Source organism: Myxocyprinus asiaticus, chromosome 23 (assembly GCF_019703515.2).
Source record: "Myxocyprinus asiaticus isolate MX2 ecotype Aquarium Trade chromosome 23, UBuf_Myxa_2, whole genome shotgun sequence".
Classification (NCBI taxonomy): domain Eukaryota; kingdom Metazoa; phylum Chordata; class Actinopteri; order Cypriniformes; family Catostomidae; genus Myxocyprinus; species Myxocyprinus asiaticus.
The window spans coordinates 9,769,925-9,786,350 of NC_059366.1; the positions used below are offsets into that span (position 1 = coordinate 9,769,925).

A 16,426-nucleotide genomic window follows, 5' to 3' on the forward strand; every position below is an offset into this window, starting at 1 on the left:
TCTTACTGTGGATAAGCTGCGTATTTTAAATAAATCCGACTGCTCATACACTGGAAACTCCACAGACATTGAGAATCATTCACGTTGTATCAGATGACAGAGCACTAATCTACTGTGAACCACGCAGCACATGTAAACTATATATTTATATACAGGTGCATCTCAATAAATTAGAATGTCGTGGAAAAGTTCATTTATTTCAGTAATTCAACTCAAATTGTGAAACTCGTGTATTAAATAAATTCCAGTGCACACAGACTGAAGTAGTTTAAGTCTTTGGTTCTTTTAATTGTGATGATTTTGGCTCACATTTAACAAAAACCCACCAATTCACTATCTCAAAAATTAGAATACATCATAAGACCAATAAAAAAAACATTTTTAGTGAATTGTTGGCCTTCTGGAAAGTATGTTCATTTACTGTATATGTACTCAATACTTGGTAGGGGCTCCTTTTGCTTTAATTACTGCCTCAATTCGGCGTGGCATGGAGGTGATCAGTTTGTGGCACTGCTGAGGTGGTATGGAAGCCCAGGTTTCTTTGACAGTGGCCTTCAGCTCATCTGCATTTTTTGGTCTCTTGTTTCTCATTTTCCTCTTGACAATACCCCATAGATTCTCTATGGGGTTCAGGTCTGGTGAGTTTGCTGGCCAGTCAAGCACATCAACACCATGGTCATTTAACCAACTTTTGGTGCTTTTGGCAGTGTGGGCAGGTGCCAAATTCTGCTGGAAAATGAAATCAGCATCTTTAAAAAGCTGGTCAGCAGAAGGAAGCATGAAGTGCTCCAAAATTTCTTGGTAAATGGGTGCAGTGACTTTGGTTTTCAAAAAACACAATGGACCAACACCAGCAGATGACACTGCACCCCAAATCATCACAGACTGTGGAAACTTAACACTGGACTTCAAGCAACTTGGGCTATGAGCTTCTCCACCCTTCCTCCAGACTCTAGGACCTTGGTTTCCAAATGAAATACAAAACTTGCTCTCATCTGAAAAGAGGACTTTGGACCACTGGGTAACAGTCCAGTTCTTCTTCTCCTTAGCCCAGGTAAGATGCCTCTGACGTTGTCTGTGGTTCAGGAGTGGCTTAACAAGAGGAATACGACAACTGTAGCCAAATTCCTTGACACGTCTGTGTGTGGTGGCTCTTGATGCCTTGACCCCAGCCTCAGTCCATTCCTTGTGAAGTTCACCCAAATTCTTGAATCGATTTTGCTTGACAATCCTCATAAGGCTGCGGTTCTCTCGGTTGGTTGTGCATCTTTTTCTTCCACACTTTTTCCTTCCACTCAACTTTCTGTTAACATGCTTGGATACAGCACTCTGTGAACAGCCAGCTTCTTTGGCAATGAATGTTTGTGGCTTACCCTCCTTGTGAAGGGTGTCAATGATTGTCTTCTGGACAACTATCAGATCAGCAGTCTTCCCCATGATTGTGTAGCCTAGTGAACAAAACTGAGAGACAATTTTGAAACCTTTGCAGGTGTTTTGAGTTGATTAGCTGATTGGCATGTCACCATATTCTAATTTTTTGAGATAGTGAATTGGTGGGTTTTTGTTAAATGTAAGCCAAAATCATCACAATTAAAAGAACCAAAGACTTAAACTACTTCAGTCTGTGTGCATTGAATTTAATACACGAGTTTCACAATTTGAGTTGAATTACTGAAATAAATTAACTTTTCCACGACATTCTAATTTGAGATGCACCTGTAATTAAATCACAGCATTTGCGCTTTAATCTCAACTCAGCTTTATATCGCATTTGAAACAACAGAGTTGACCAAAGTGCTTCACCGTAATAAAATTTAAAACATAACATTTCAAAATGACCACATACACACAATACCACATACCAGAAATATAAAATACAAACACTTCAAAACTGTGTCCTACATTTCATTTGTCAGACTCAAAGGACAGTGTAAAGAGATGAGATTTCAGACATGACTTTAAAGTCTTCAGTGATCACACTGGGCTGTGTCATGAACTGTTTATACATAAAAGTGAAGCTTCCGGCAAAAAACACACGTCAAAATAAAAGCACAATTCAAAATAAAAGCTGGATGCCTGTAATTGACCTTTTCCGCAGACTGTGACGCTTTTCCGCCTTATTTATCAGTGAAAATCTCGCACTTTTTTTTGTATTATACATTTTTTAAATATTGAGTGTAAATTTATAACATTATGTTTTGTGTTATATTACCCTGGAGTTAGTTTAAAAAAATGAATTACCACAGCTGTGAGGGGGTTTCTATTACAGCTGCTGAGAGAGTGACAGTAAATTTATCGTCATCTCCTATTTTACTGTCTTAATCCACCGCTCTCTTTTTTTCCTCTTCTGGAAAGTCATTCAAACGTAATAGTGGGGGTTTTCTTTTGCTCTTGGAGCAAATGGGTAAGTGAAAATAATATTTGCTGTGATCTCCCATTCACCGCTGTCGAAGTTTACCCTGCAAACGTTTACTTCCACGTTCCAAAACCCGGAGTGTGAAAAAGGTCTTTTGAAGAAATTGTGACAGAAATATATTACAACTGTATAGTAAAATGTACTTTAATATTCACTGTAGTAATAATAATAATAATAAAGCAATATATCACAAGCAAGACAGCTGTTGAATAAAAGTTTGGCAAAAAAACAATGACATGTTGAAAAGTTCTATTTTCACTTGTTATTTGATTAGAAACCATTTTGATGATGAAATTAAACTTTAAAACATTGAGTTCTGGAAAATAATTATTATTATTAAACTAATTATTAAAATATTTAAAATAACTAAACTGGTGTGTTCAATAGCACATTATCATATTAGCATATTTTTGCTGTGGTATCGAAATTGGTATTGAGAACCATGAAATTTCACTGGTATCGGTACCGACTATTGACATTTTGGCACTGTGACAACACCACTATGAGTATTATTGCAACTGCTTTGAATATTACACTTTTATACAATAGTAATATTTTTTTCTGTCATAATGTCTTCAATTTCACGCAATCAGTTGAATAGAGCTCTCATTTCAGTGGGACTTTTATTTTGAAAGATATTTTGAATATATACCGATAAATCGGTCGGCCGATATTAGCATTTCACAGATATATCAGTATCGCCGTATATTTTACCGATATGTGCCGATATGAAAACTTTTTTCAGAACATTTAATGCAGAAAACAGTGCTTTAGAATTGGTGTCATAGCGTAGTTTGTCCAGCAGAGCGCGCTCCGACTCCATTGTTTACAGAGCTGACTCTGAACTGATGGTGGATCTGCAGACAGGGCGGAGTTCAGCGGTGTCATCACAGTAAGTTGTTAACTAGTTTGTTAAATACACGCTGGAAACTTAATAAACAATGACCCCATCATTTTCCCTTTTCAATATAACTAATATAACATTGACCTTGTCCTTGACAACCTTGTCACTCATGTTTATCACATCTGTTTGCTGTGTTAGCCAGCTATAGTTTGTCAGTGCAGTCAGTAATGTTGCAGATTGAAAGGTAAACATCAGAGTATCTTTTTCAGCTCAGCAGACAACGGTGTGTTGGTGGATTGTGTTGATTTCATGCTACGCTATTACCTAGTTGGTGAGACACAATGTTGGAAAGTAAAATAAACAACGTCCATCTTTTACTGTCCGTGACAACGAGCTTACAGCTAACTAGCTAATCACGTAGCTACTTTTATACATTGTCAGCGTGTAAACGTATTCACCAAACTGTTTTGTTCAGGATTCACAGTTTGGTACCCCCTTCAACCGAACAATTCCAGTCATTGCATTTATAAAATGTAATATTTAAAAGTCTGGTTTTCCACCGTTGAAAGTTTCCCCTGAACTTGTATAGCAGAATACGGTGTAACACCGCTGCCCCTGTTTATCTTGACTCGGCAGTATTAATATAGTCAGCATTTGACTGATACTAAACAGTAATACTGAGCTATTTATTGTATTTTTATTTATTCTTTATTTTCCCAGAGTTCATTTCTAGAATTTGTTGACAATGTATAATCCCAAAAATCCCATATCGGTTGGGCTCTACTTTTGAATAGGGAGGCACCGATACCAATTTTTCTCTTCCGATTCCGATATCGGAAATGTCAGTATCCCAATCCGATACCAGTGTTGTTGTTGTTTTTTTGTTTTTTGTTTTTTTGCATAATCAGTTTAGAATATCTTTATTGTGTGTAACTAATTGGGAGTACTCTTTAATATGTAAAGAAACACAAACCTCTAACTGCACATTATTTCAAATAAATGTATAGCTTATTAAGAAAAACTTTATTGTTAACTAGTATACTATATAATGTAGCAGCAAAATTAACAGTAATTCCAGTATGTCATCAGTATAAAAGCAGCTGTTTTTTTTTGTTGTTGTTGTTTTTTCAATTTGTATTTGGACTTTAAAGGATTCAGATCTCTTTTTTTTGTTCAATTTTGTTGTAAGATATCAGCTCATTTTTCATTCACACGGTTATTTTTTGGAACCCATTCAACTTAAATATTACTATAATTTGTAAACAAATGATAATAATAATATATTATAATAGTAATATATAGTAATATTTCTCAATCGTGCACCTTTAACTTTTAAACCCTCACGCTTTTATTTTGACATTCTGAACTCTCCAGGAAGTCCTGTAAGTGTGTCTGTTTGTAGGAAAGTTCACAGTAGTTTAATTCGCTTCTTATTCAAATTCTGGTAAAAAACAAAACAAAAAAAGCACCTCCAGTGCTGTTCTAAATGCGTATTATAAGTGAACTGAACTATTGAGCATCTACATCTGAGATGTTGTTTGTGAGTAGCGCTCAAATATTGCGCTCCGCGTGAAGGCTTAAAATAGTGTGTGTGTAAACGGAGCAGCTGGAGCTGCGCATGCATTTTATATATTTACTTATTAAACACAGCCTTTTGTGATTCACAGAGCTATTGCACGTCTTCAAGTGGCTTTGAATAAAATGCATGAGTCATATGAACTACTTTAATTGTGTTTTTATGGTTATATTTGGAGATTGACAGTAACGAACATGACTAACACAGAGTATCTGATTTGGATTGGGCTTGTCGGACCGATACCCGATCTGTCTAAAAGCTTCAGTATCGGAGCCAATACCAATCCAGCATCCCTAGAGGGAACAGCGCTGCGGACATTTACAGTATATTTTCACATACAGAGCAAGCCTGAATTCTTGCGAAGAGCAATTAAACGAATCAAGAAACTGTAGGGACAAGACTGTTTATCAACGCAGGCAAATAAATCTGTCAATGTGGTTACGCATGTTTTGTCACCTGCATCGGCTCAGTTGCGCAGTTCCTAAGCGCACACAAGGAAATATAGAAGCCGCACATATCAAGGACAGTAAAGATAGTTAAAATGAAATTTGAGGAGCTATGATAAAAATGGTTTTATCTATCAAAATTACAGACATCATTTGAAATGATCTGTCAGTATTTAAAAAGTGGAGGTGGAAATGAATCCTTTTAAATAAGATAGAAATTAACCCGGTAACTTCTGGGACTACTTGACCTGTATAAATAAGTAGTCATGCAGGCCCCATGTATAAATGTATTTAGCAAACCTTTCTACATTAAAACATGATATATTAAAATTTTATTACATTGCTGCCATAATAATGGACCATATCAAAATTTTACGTGATCTGGCTCTCGTTTTTCTTTCCCTTCTACTTAAGAGTTCCCACTCACTGTGGTGGAGTGATGATGCAATTTTATTATGAATTATTTCAAAAATGTCTGTTACACAGCTCAGTGGTAAAGACGCTGGCTACTACCCCTGGAGTTCGCTAGGTCAAATCCCATGGCATGCTGAGTGATTCCAGCCAGGTCTCCTAAGCAACCAAATTGGCCCGGTTGCTAGGGAGGGTAGTCACATGGGGTAACTTCCTCGTGATTGCTATAATGTGGTTTGTTCTCTGTGGAGTGTGGTGATTTGTGCGTGGATGCTGCAGTGGATGGCGTGAAGCCTCCACACGCGCTATGTCTCCGTGGCAACGCGCTCAACAAGCCACGTGATAAGTTGCGCGGGTTGACGGTCTCAGATGCCGGGGCAGCTGGTATTCGTCCTCTGTCACCCGGATTGAGGCGAATCACTACGCCACCACGAGGACTTAAAAGCACATTAGGAATTGGGCATTCCAAAATTGGGAGAAAAAGGGGAGAAAATAAAAATGTCTGTTACACAATCCTCCAACTCCACGTCTGTCCATTACCACCGGAGCTGTTATCACGCGCAGCGCAAACGTACGGCACTTAACAGTGGTCAAAAAGGATTTCCCAAACGGCTTTTGGATTATAAACTCAGATGTGGGTTCGGACGGTAATTTAGTTACCATATGACCTTGGTGTTTTAAAAAAAATTAGGTAGTTTGGCCAGGAATTTTCTCGGCAAATAAAATAATTGCCGTCCAAACAAATTGAAACTTGAACACCTGCTCAGCAGGTGTTCAAGACGGTAGTTTGAGTAAGTCAAAAGACATGAGGAAAAGCGTTGTGAAAATTATAAATAAGCAATCGCAGGCATTCGCATTTGGATGGGATTCGATTTCTCAGAGGACCCTTGGAGTTAGCCAAAAAACAGTAGGTAATTTGAGGAAAAACACAGACTTGTCAGATTCGGATGAGATTAAAATCACACAGTACATCTGTAAAACACGAATTTCTCTGACCTCCTCAGGGAAAACTAGTCCTGTCCGAATTGGGCTTAAGAAACCCAATTTTGGTAAAATTGTGAAGTTACTGTGTTTTACCTTTGCCCAGCAGAATAATCAAGATTTTTTTTTTTAGATACACAGATCAGCCACAACATTAAAACCACCTGCCCACTATCATGTAATTCCCCCTCGTGCTGCCAAAACAGCTCTGACCCGTCGAGGCATGGACTCCACAAGACCTCTGAAGGTGTCCTGTGGTATCTGGCACCAAGATGTTAGCAGATCCTTTAAGTCCTGTAAGTTGCGAGGTGGGGCTTCCATGGATCGGACCTGATGGTCCAGCACATCCCATAGATGCTCAATTGGATTGCGATCTGGGGAATTTGGAGGCCCAGTCAACACCTTGAACTCTTTGTTCCTCAAACCATTCCTGATCAATTTTTGCGGTGTGGCAGGGCGCATTATCCTGCTGAAAGAGGCCACACCCATCAGGGAATACCGTTGCCATGAAGGGGTGTACGTGATCTGCAACAATCTTTAGGTAGGTGGTACGTGTCAAAGTAACAGCCACATGAATACCAGGACCCAAGGTTTCCCAGCAGAACATTTCCCAGAGCATCGCAGTGCCTCTGCCGTCCTGCCTTCTTCCCATGTGCATCCTGCTGCCATATCTTCCCCAGGTAAATGACGCACACACACCCGGCCGTCCACATGATCTAAAAGAAAACGTGATTCATCAGACCAGGCCACCTTCTTCCATTGCTCCATGGTCTAGTTCTGACGCTCACGTGCCCTTTGTAGGCGTGACGCTCACATGCCTGTTGTAGGCGCTTATGGCGGTGGACAGGGTCAGCATAGGCACTCTGTCCGGTTTACGGCTATGCAGCCCCATATTCAGCAAGCAGAGATACGCTGTGTTCTGACACCTTTCTATCATGGCCAGCATTAAGTTTTTCAGCAATTTGTGCTACAGTAGCTCTTCTGTGCCTTGGGCGCCCATGACCCTGTCACCAGTTTTCTGGTTGTCCTTCATTTGACCACTTTTGTTAGGTACTAACCACTGCATACCGGGAACACCCCACAAGACCTGACGTTTTGGAGATGCTCTGACCCAGTCGTCTAGCCATCACAATTTGGCCCTTGTCAAAGTCACTCAGATCCTTACATTTGCCCATTTTTCTTGCTTCCAACACATGAAATTCAAGAACTGACTGTTCACTTGCTTCCTAATATATCCCACCCCTTGACAGGTGCCACTGTACCGATATAATCAATGTTATTCACTTCACCTGTCTGTGGTTTTAATGCTGTGGCTGATCAGTGTATATCGAGAATAGTTTTGGAATCGGACCGTGACTCCCAGAATCAGAATTGTATCGAATTGTGAAGTGCCTAAAGATTCACACCCCTACAATTTATGCTCAGCTTTTTGTACATGATGCACAAAAGTTTGGTTCCATATAGACCTATTGAACAACTCTTGTTTTTTTTTTTTTGTTTTTGTTTTTTTTTTAAACTTTGTTTTTTTTTTTTTAAATAATAATTAACGTGTTTAAATGTAATCAGAGTTCATTCAATTTTTTTTTTTTTTTATAGCCATTTGTAGACAGAGCAGGGTTTGCTGGACAAGATTTCTGGTGCCCAGGTCCAGTACCACAACCACCTTCTGAGACCTTTAGCACTGTTTTAAGTTCACCTATGCATTCAGTTCTATATACAATTTCAAGGACGTAAACAATAACAAAGGAATTAGAATGCTACTGCAAAAGTCTGGTCCTGAAGCATTTCCAGTCATATTTTTAAGCATTTTTAGAACTGTCAAAAATAAAATGACTAGCGCATACTTTTGGAGTCTAGCTAATACAGAACAAGCAAGATATTTGCAAAAACTGAAAATAAACATGAGGTGTCATTACTGGATACTTTAAAGAAGATTCTGAGTCCTCGCATTTTCTCAAAGAACATCAAATGTTCGGGAATATTCGGTCGCTCTTATTATAATCAGTGAAACTGTTCAAACTGTAAGCCCATGACTTTTTAAAAATTTTATATATATATATATATATATATATATATATATATATATATATATATAATTTCTTCTACACTAGCTTTTACACTACAGCAGTCTCACTTCTCTGATGCATTTCATGGGTCAGTTTGTGGTTTGCTCTCTTCTGAATGAATTTCGACAACTAGTAACTAGTAAATGTTCAAGGGACAAAGATGTCACATCTTTAAACTGACAAACAGTCCTTGAAATGGTCTATACTGAACAATTGGTGTTGTGTCAGTCTACTATGGGTTGTTGATGTGCAGTGCAATAGTTATTGTGGCTTTTGTTTCAGAACGTTCCTCTCCCCGGGATAGCATGTCCACCCCAATCTCAGAAGAAAAAAGATCAGCCAGCACTGAAAGACACCAAGATCAATTCTCCCAAGACGATGGCATCAAAATTATCAACGTTCAAGAATATTACAGCAAAGTAATTCCACAGTCATACTCCTGATTTGTGTCTTCGAGCAAATTATTGCATCTCTGTCTTTTAGCTAAAGTACTTAGTGGTTTTGAGAAATTCAAACTGTAAATTAGAGTTTTTTAAAGTAATTACTTTTTTTTTTTTTTTCAGCGTGCCCCGTGGACGCTCACTGGGAATCATTTCATTTATTGGTGTAAGTACTTTTGCTAATGATATTTTACATAGAAAATTACAAGAAAAGGTGCCATATTGAGAATGTTGGCCGCTGTTAAGCAACCCCTTCAGCTGTAATTGTATTCACTATACATCACAGCCTTGAGTGCTTTTATTTTCTTTTATAAAACAATTACTACATAATAAAAATATAAAACGTTATTTTGATATAAATTCCCTAAAAAAAATAAATAAATAATATAATCCCTTAAAAGATAATTTTTATGATACAAATCTAGATATTGTTGTTATTAATATTATTGATTTTTTTAATTTTATTTAAAGTCTAACCAACTGCTCAAAATAAACCTAAAATATGAGTTTATGGAATCTAGTCTACTTCAGATTCAACTGCAATGCTACAATACCATAAAACAACATTTACTCACCTAATACACTACTGGTCAAAACTTTTGAAACACTTGCCTGAAATGTTTCTCATGATCTTAAAAATCTTTTGATCTGAAGGCGTATGCTTAAATGTTTGAAATTTAGTTTTGTTGACAAAAATATAATTGTGCCACCATATTAATTTAATTACAAAACAAAAATGTAATAAAAAAATAAATAAAAAAAGGTTTTTTAAATTGATGACTTGGACCAAATAATAAAGAAAAGCAGCCAATAAGTGCCCAACATAGCACTTCTATACTGTTTAAAAAGCATCCCAGGGTGATACCTCAAGAAGTTGGTTGAGAAAATGTCAGGAGTACATGTCTGCAAATTCTAGGCAAAGGGTGACTACTTTGAAGATACCTTACTTCCTGTACTAACCTATGTAAATTGGTAACAAAAGACCCACCTCTGGTCTTCATTGGCTGCTTGTGAACAGCTTTGACCCACCCTCAAACACTAAGCGGTAGACCAATCACAACAGACTGGGACATCTGACCAATCAGAGCAGAGTATGCTCTCTGAAAGGAGGAGTTTAGAATGAATCCTTTAGAACGGATCATTGTACGAGTCATTTTTGACACTGGGAAAAAGTAATGCTGCTATTTAAATTGAGCAAATTAATGTGTTTTTTGACCTTGGATGCATGTCTATACAAAAATCTATTGTATGAGACCTTTAAAACAAAATTAGGCACGTTTATAAACCATAATATGTGCTCTTTAACATTAACAAAGATTAAAAAGTAGTGTAAAAATATGTATATTGTTCATTGTTAGTTCATGATACCTAATGCATTAACTAATGTTAACAAATGGAACCTGTTGTGTTACCAACTTTTCTTGCATACAAAAAAAAAAAAAAACACCTTACTGAATATCAAACAATGTACAGCACTGTTTTGTTCATTTTCTCTCAGAATAATTGTGGTTTCATTGAACGGGAGGATCTGAAGAAATTTTCGTTTGTCTTTGATGCCTTTTTTGGAATACGATCACACCTGGTGCCTGGGGTTAAAGTGCATTTTACTGCCGTGAAAAATCTGGTGAGTCTTTGTATATTTAATGTGCTAAAATCACTTTTTCTCTCTCCCCCGCTCTCTCTTGATGAATCGTTGTTTATTGAAAATGCTCTAATTTCTGTACTATAACTGCTTGTGATGTCAGGGAAAAGAATGTGCAGTTGATGTGAAAGTGGCCCCAAGAGGAACAGAGGACATTGACAGTACAGTGTATGAAGGCGTTGTTACTACAGCCCTTCCTGATGTGAGTAAAACAGACACTTTAATACTTTCTGTTCAACATGGGACAAGTAGGTGTTATTTCACTTCATGACACCCATGGGTGGGATGTTTGAAAACGTTCGCTAAACTAGCGACCTTACATTGGCACTAAAATATTGAATCGCAAAATATTGCTCTGGTGTTAAGTTTCTGTAGACTAAAACTCCCTCACAACTAATTGTGATGTCTGATTTGCAAGCGAATTATTCTTTTTATTGCGAAACTTTTTTTTTTCTTCAGTAACTGATTTGAAAATCTTTCTGAATGATTAAATTACGAATCAGTCTAAATCAAAATGATTTTTTTAAAATCCGCTATGTGGATCACAATGCACATCACAAATGACTGGAAAAGGTGCTCCGCCGCTACTGAATTTCCAGCACCATGACAAGAGAATGACACTCAAATTGTGAGCTTGAGGTCTGAATTCAATTTGATGAGATGAAAAATAACCTGTTCCGTGAAATAGCACAAAAACAACATGTCTTTGTATTGCATTGTGTGGGGCTGAACAATCCATTGAAATACAATCGAAATCAAGAGATGACCTTATGAATATTAAACTACAAAGGGCTGTGATCTAATCAAGCAAATAGTCTTCACGCGCTGCTCTGCGAGCACTGTTCTGAGAGCACGTGAGTTTGTTCTGTCTGTGCTCCCTCCACGAATGTCATCTCATGCACAGAATAAAGGATGTGTTGCATGCAGTTGAATTTATAGCACTCTAAATTAACTTTAACTGACCACTACAAGTTACTATACAATTACAAATCGAAAATCTCATTACACCAGGTATTTTTGTGGACCGAAGTGGACAAATAACCTGATTAAAACTTAAAAAATGAGAAAATAACTGGCTATATTTGTGATATTGTCTAGGCCTGTGCCACGTACAGTTGAAGTCAGAAGTTTACATACACTTAGGGTTGAAGACATTAAAACATTTTTTAACCACTCCACAGATTTCATATTAGCAAACTATAGTTTTGGCAAGTTGTTTAGGACATCTATTTGTGCATGACACAACTAATTTTCCAAACAATTGTTAACAGACAGCTCGTTTCACTTTTCATTGACTATATTACAATTCCAGTGGGTCATAAGTTTACATACACTAAGTTAACTGTGCCTTTAAGCAGCTTGGAAAATTCCAGAAAATGATGTCAAGCCTTTAGACAATTAGCCAATTAGCTTTTGATAGGAGGTGTTATGAATTGGAGGTGTACCTGTGGATGTATTTTAAGGCCTACCTTCAAACTCCATGCCTCTTTGCTTGACATCATGGGAAAATCAAAAGAAATCAGCCAAGACCTCAGAAAAAACAATTGTGGACCTCCACAAGTCTTGTTCATCCTTGGGAGCAATTTCCAAACAGCTGAAGATACCACGTTCATCTGTAAAAACAATAGTACGCAAGTATAAACACCATGGGACCAAGCAGCCATCATACCGCTCAGGAAGGAGACGCAGTCTGTCTCCTAGAGAGGAACGTAGTTTGGTGTGAAAAGTGTTAATCAGTCCCAGAACAACAGCAAAGGACCTTGTGAAGATGCTGGAGGAAACAAGTAGACAAGGATCTATATCCACAGTAAAACGAGTCCTATATCGGCATAACCTGAAAGGCTGCTCAGCAAGGAAGAAGCCACTGCTCCAAAACCGCCATAAAAAAGCCAGAATACAGTTTGCAAGTGCACATGGGGACAAAGATCTTACTTTTTGGAGAAATGTCCTCTGGTCTAATGAAACAAAAATTTAACTGTTTGGCCATAATGACCATCGTTATGTTTGGAGGAAAAAGTGTGAGGCTTGCAAGCCAAAGAACACCATCCCAACCGTGAAGCATGGTGGTGGCAGCATCATGTTGTGGGGGTGCTTTGCTGCAGGAGGGACTGGTGCACTTCACAAAATAAATGGCATCATGAGGAAGGAAAATTATGTGGATATATTGAAGCAACATCTCAAGACATCAGCCAGGAAGTTGAAGCTTGGTTGCAAATGGGTCTTCCAAATGGACAATGACCCCAAGCATACCTCCAAAGTTGTGGCAAAATGGCTTAAGGACAACAAAGTCAAGGTACTGGAGTGGCCATCACAAAGCCCTGACCTCAATCTGATAGAAAATTTGTGGGCAGAACTGAAAAAGCATGTGCAGGCCTACAAACCTGACTCAGTTACACCAGTTCTGTCTGGAGGAATGGGCCAAAACTCCAGCAACTTATTGTGAGAAGCTTGTGGAAGTCTACTCAAAATGTTTAACCCAAGTTAAACAATTTAAAGGCAATGCTACCAAATACTAACAAAGTGTATGTAAACTTTTGACCCACTGGGAATGTGATGAAAGAAATAAAATTTTGAAGAAATAAAAAAGAAATAAAACTATTATTCTGACATTTCACATTCTTAAAATAAAGTAGTGATCCTAACTGACCTAAGACAGGGACATTTTTATATGATTAAATGTCAGGAATTGTGAAAAACTGAGTTTAAATGTATTTGGCTAAGGTGTATGTAAACTTCGGCCTTACAAACTGGATTACAAAGTTAACGTTCTATAATAATCCAGAGTGCATAACTGTATAATTTGCTAGCGATTGGTTTGTGTGTGTGCTGAACATGCGTGTGTTTCCAGAACGCTCGTGGTGATGCGCACAAGTGTCTGATTGATCAAATACATTTCAAAATTCCGCCAAAATGCCCATCTTGGTGAGGTATTCATGTAAACACAGTTACACTATATTGCCAAAAGTATTCACTCACCCATCCAAATAATTGAATTCAGGTGTTCCAATCACTTCCATGGCCACAGGTGTATAAAATGAAGCACCTAGACATTCTGACTGCTTCTACAAACATTTGTGAAAGAATGGGCCGCTCTCAGGAGCTCAGTGAATTCCAGCGTGGTACTGTGATAGGATGCCACCTGTGCAACAAGTCCAGTCGTTAAATTTCCTCGCTACTAAATATTCCACAGTCAACTGTCAGTGGTATTATAACAAAGTGGAAGCAATTGGGAATGACAGCAACTCAGCCACGAAGTGGTAGGCCACGTAAAATGACAGAGCGGGGTCAGCGGATGCTGAGGCGCATAGTGCGCAGAGTTCGCCAACTTTCTGCAGAGTCAATCGCTACAGACCTCCAAAGTTCATGTGTCCTTCAGATTAGCTCAAGAACAGTGCGTAGAGAGCTTCATGGAATGGGTTTCCATGGCCGAGCAGCTGCATCCAAGCCATACATCACCAAGTGCAATGCAAAGCGTCGAATGCAGTGGTGTAAAGCACGCTGCCACTGGACTCTAGAGCAGTGGAGACGCGTTCTCTGGAGTGACGAATCACGCTTCTCCATATGGCAATCTGATGGACGAGTCTGGGTTTGGGGGTTGCCAGGAGAACAGTACTTGTCTGACTGCATTGTGCCAACTGTGAAGTTTGGTGGAGGGGGGATTATGGTGTGGGGTTGTTTTTCAGGAGCTGGGCTTGGCCCCTTAGTTCCAGTGAAAGGAACTCTGAATGTTTCAGCATACCAAGAGATTTTGGACAATTCCATGCTCCCAACTTTGTGGGAACAGTTTGGGGATGGCCCTTCCTGTTCCAACATGACTGTGCACCAGTGCACATAGCAAGGTCCATAAAGACATGGATGAGCGAGTTTGGTGTGGAAGAACTTGACTGGCCTGCACAGAGTCCTGACCTCAACCCGATAGAGCACCTTTGGGATGAATTAGAGCGAAGACTGCAAGCCAGGCCTTCTCATCCAACATCAGTGTCTGACCTCACAAATGCGCTTCTGGAAGAATGGTCAAAAATTCCCATAAACACACTCCTAAACCTTGTGGAAAGCCTTCCCAGAAGAGTTGAAGCTGTTATAGCTGCAAAGGGTGGGCCGACGTCATATTAAACCCTATGGATTAAGAATGGGATGTCACTTAAGTTCATATGCGTCTAAAGGCAGATGAGCGAATACTTTTGGCAATATAATGTATGTCTAAAGTGAACTTATAAATAAGATAATTGCATTGCATTACTGAAGTGATGTTTTTTAGGTCCTGTATTGTTTTTCAAATCTAAAGTGAAGCACTGTTACACAGCTTACACCTCTTGTCATTGTGTTCGCACCCTCGTCCATGGACTGTGTCATTTCTGCCTTACTTTCAATTTGTAGATTCAGCAAGTGTGTAATTGAGGAATTTTATTAATCGAGTAATCAAATGAAATCGAGTAATCGTGACAGCCCTACATGTATCTTTAAAAAAAATAAAAAAAGGATAAACACTCATTCTGACACATTTTGGTCTAATACTTCCTGAAAAATACACATAGTAAAGAAAATGAGATCACAACTTAAAGCAGGTGATCCTGAATCAAACAAACATGACACTTCCAGGAGTGCCAACACAAATACAGTTGTGCTGAAAAGTTTGCATACCCTGGCAGAAATTGTGAAATTGTATTTAAGGATAGTGATCATATGAAGCCATTTATTATCACATAGTTGTTTGGCTCCTTTTTAAATCATAATGATAACAGAAATCACCCAAATGGCCCTGATCAAAAGTTTGGAAAAGGATATAAAAAGATATCCAAAGCCTTGAAAATGCCAGTCAGTACTGTTCAATCACTTATTAAGAAGTGGAAAATTTGGGAATCTTATGATGCCAAGGTCAGGTAGACCAAGAAAGATTTCAGCCACAACTGCCAGAAAAAAATTGTTAGGGATACGAAGAAAAACCCACAGGTAACCTCAGGAGAAATACAGGCTGCTCTGGAAAAAGACAGTGTGGTTGTTTCAAGGAGCACAATACGACGATACTTGAACAAAAATGAGCTGCATGGTCGAGTTGCCAGAAAGAAGCCTTTACTGTGCCAATGCCACAAAAAAGCCTGGTTAAAATATGCCCGACAACACCTTGACACGCCTCACAGCAGTGACGAGACCAAAATCGAGCTTTATGGTCACAACCATAAGCGCTGTGTTTAGAGAGGGGTCAACAAGGCCTATAGTGAAAAGAATACCATCCCCACTGTGAAGCATGGTGGTGGCTCACTGATGTTTTGGGGGTGTATGAGCTCTAAAGGCACGGGGAATCTTGTGAAAATTGATGGCAAGATGAATGCAGCATGTTATCAGAAAATACTGGCAGACAATTTCCATTCTTCTGCACAAAAGCTGTGCATGGGACGCTCTTGGACTTTCCAGAATGACAGTGACCCTAAGCACAAGGCCAGGTTGACCCTCCAGTGGTTAAAGCTGAAAAAGGTGAAGGTTCTGGAGTGGCCATCACGGTCTCCTGACCTTAATATCATCGAGCCACTCTGGGGAGATCTCAAACGTGCGGTTCATGCAAGACAACCAAAGACTTTGCATGACCTGGAGGCATTTTGCCAAGAT

General features: G+C 38.7%; 1 protein-coding gene across 4 annotated transcripts in view; it reads left to right on the top strand.

Annotated features, from left to right (window-relative positions):
• LOC127413691 (uncharacterized) overlaps positions 1-16,426 on the top strand; it is a 47,624-nt gene that overhangs the window by 5,625 nt on the left and 25,573 nt on the right. For all 4 annotated transcript variants that reach the window (XM_051651018.1, XM_051651020.1, XM_051651022.1 and 1 more), the window contains exons 2-5: positions 9,023-9,159; positions 9,304-9,346; positions 10,679-10,804; positions 10,926-11,024. In XM_051651018.1, the coding sequence (XP_051506978.1) occupies positions 9,023-9,159; positions 9,304-9,346; positions 10,679-10,804; positions 10,926-11,024 (405 nt within the window). The remainder of the gene's footprint in view (positions 1-9,022; positions 9,160-9,303; positions 9,347-10,678; positions 10,805-10,925; positions 11,025-16,426) is intronic.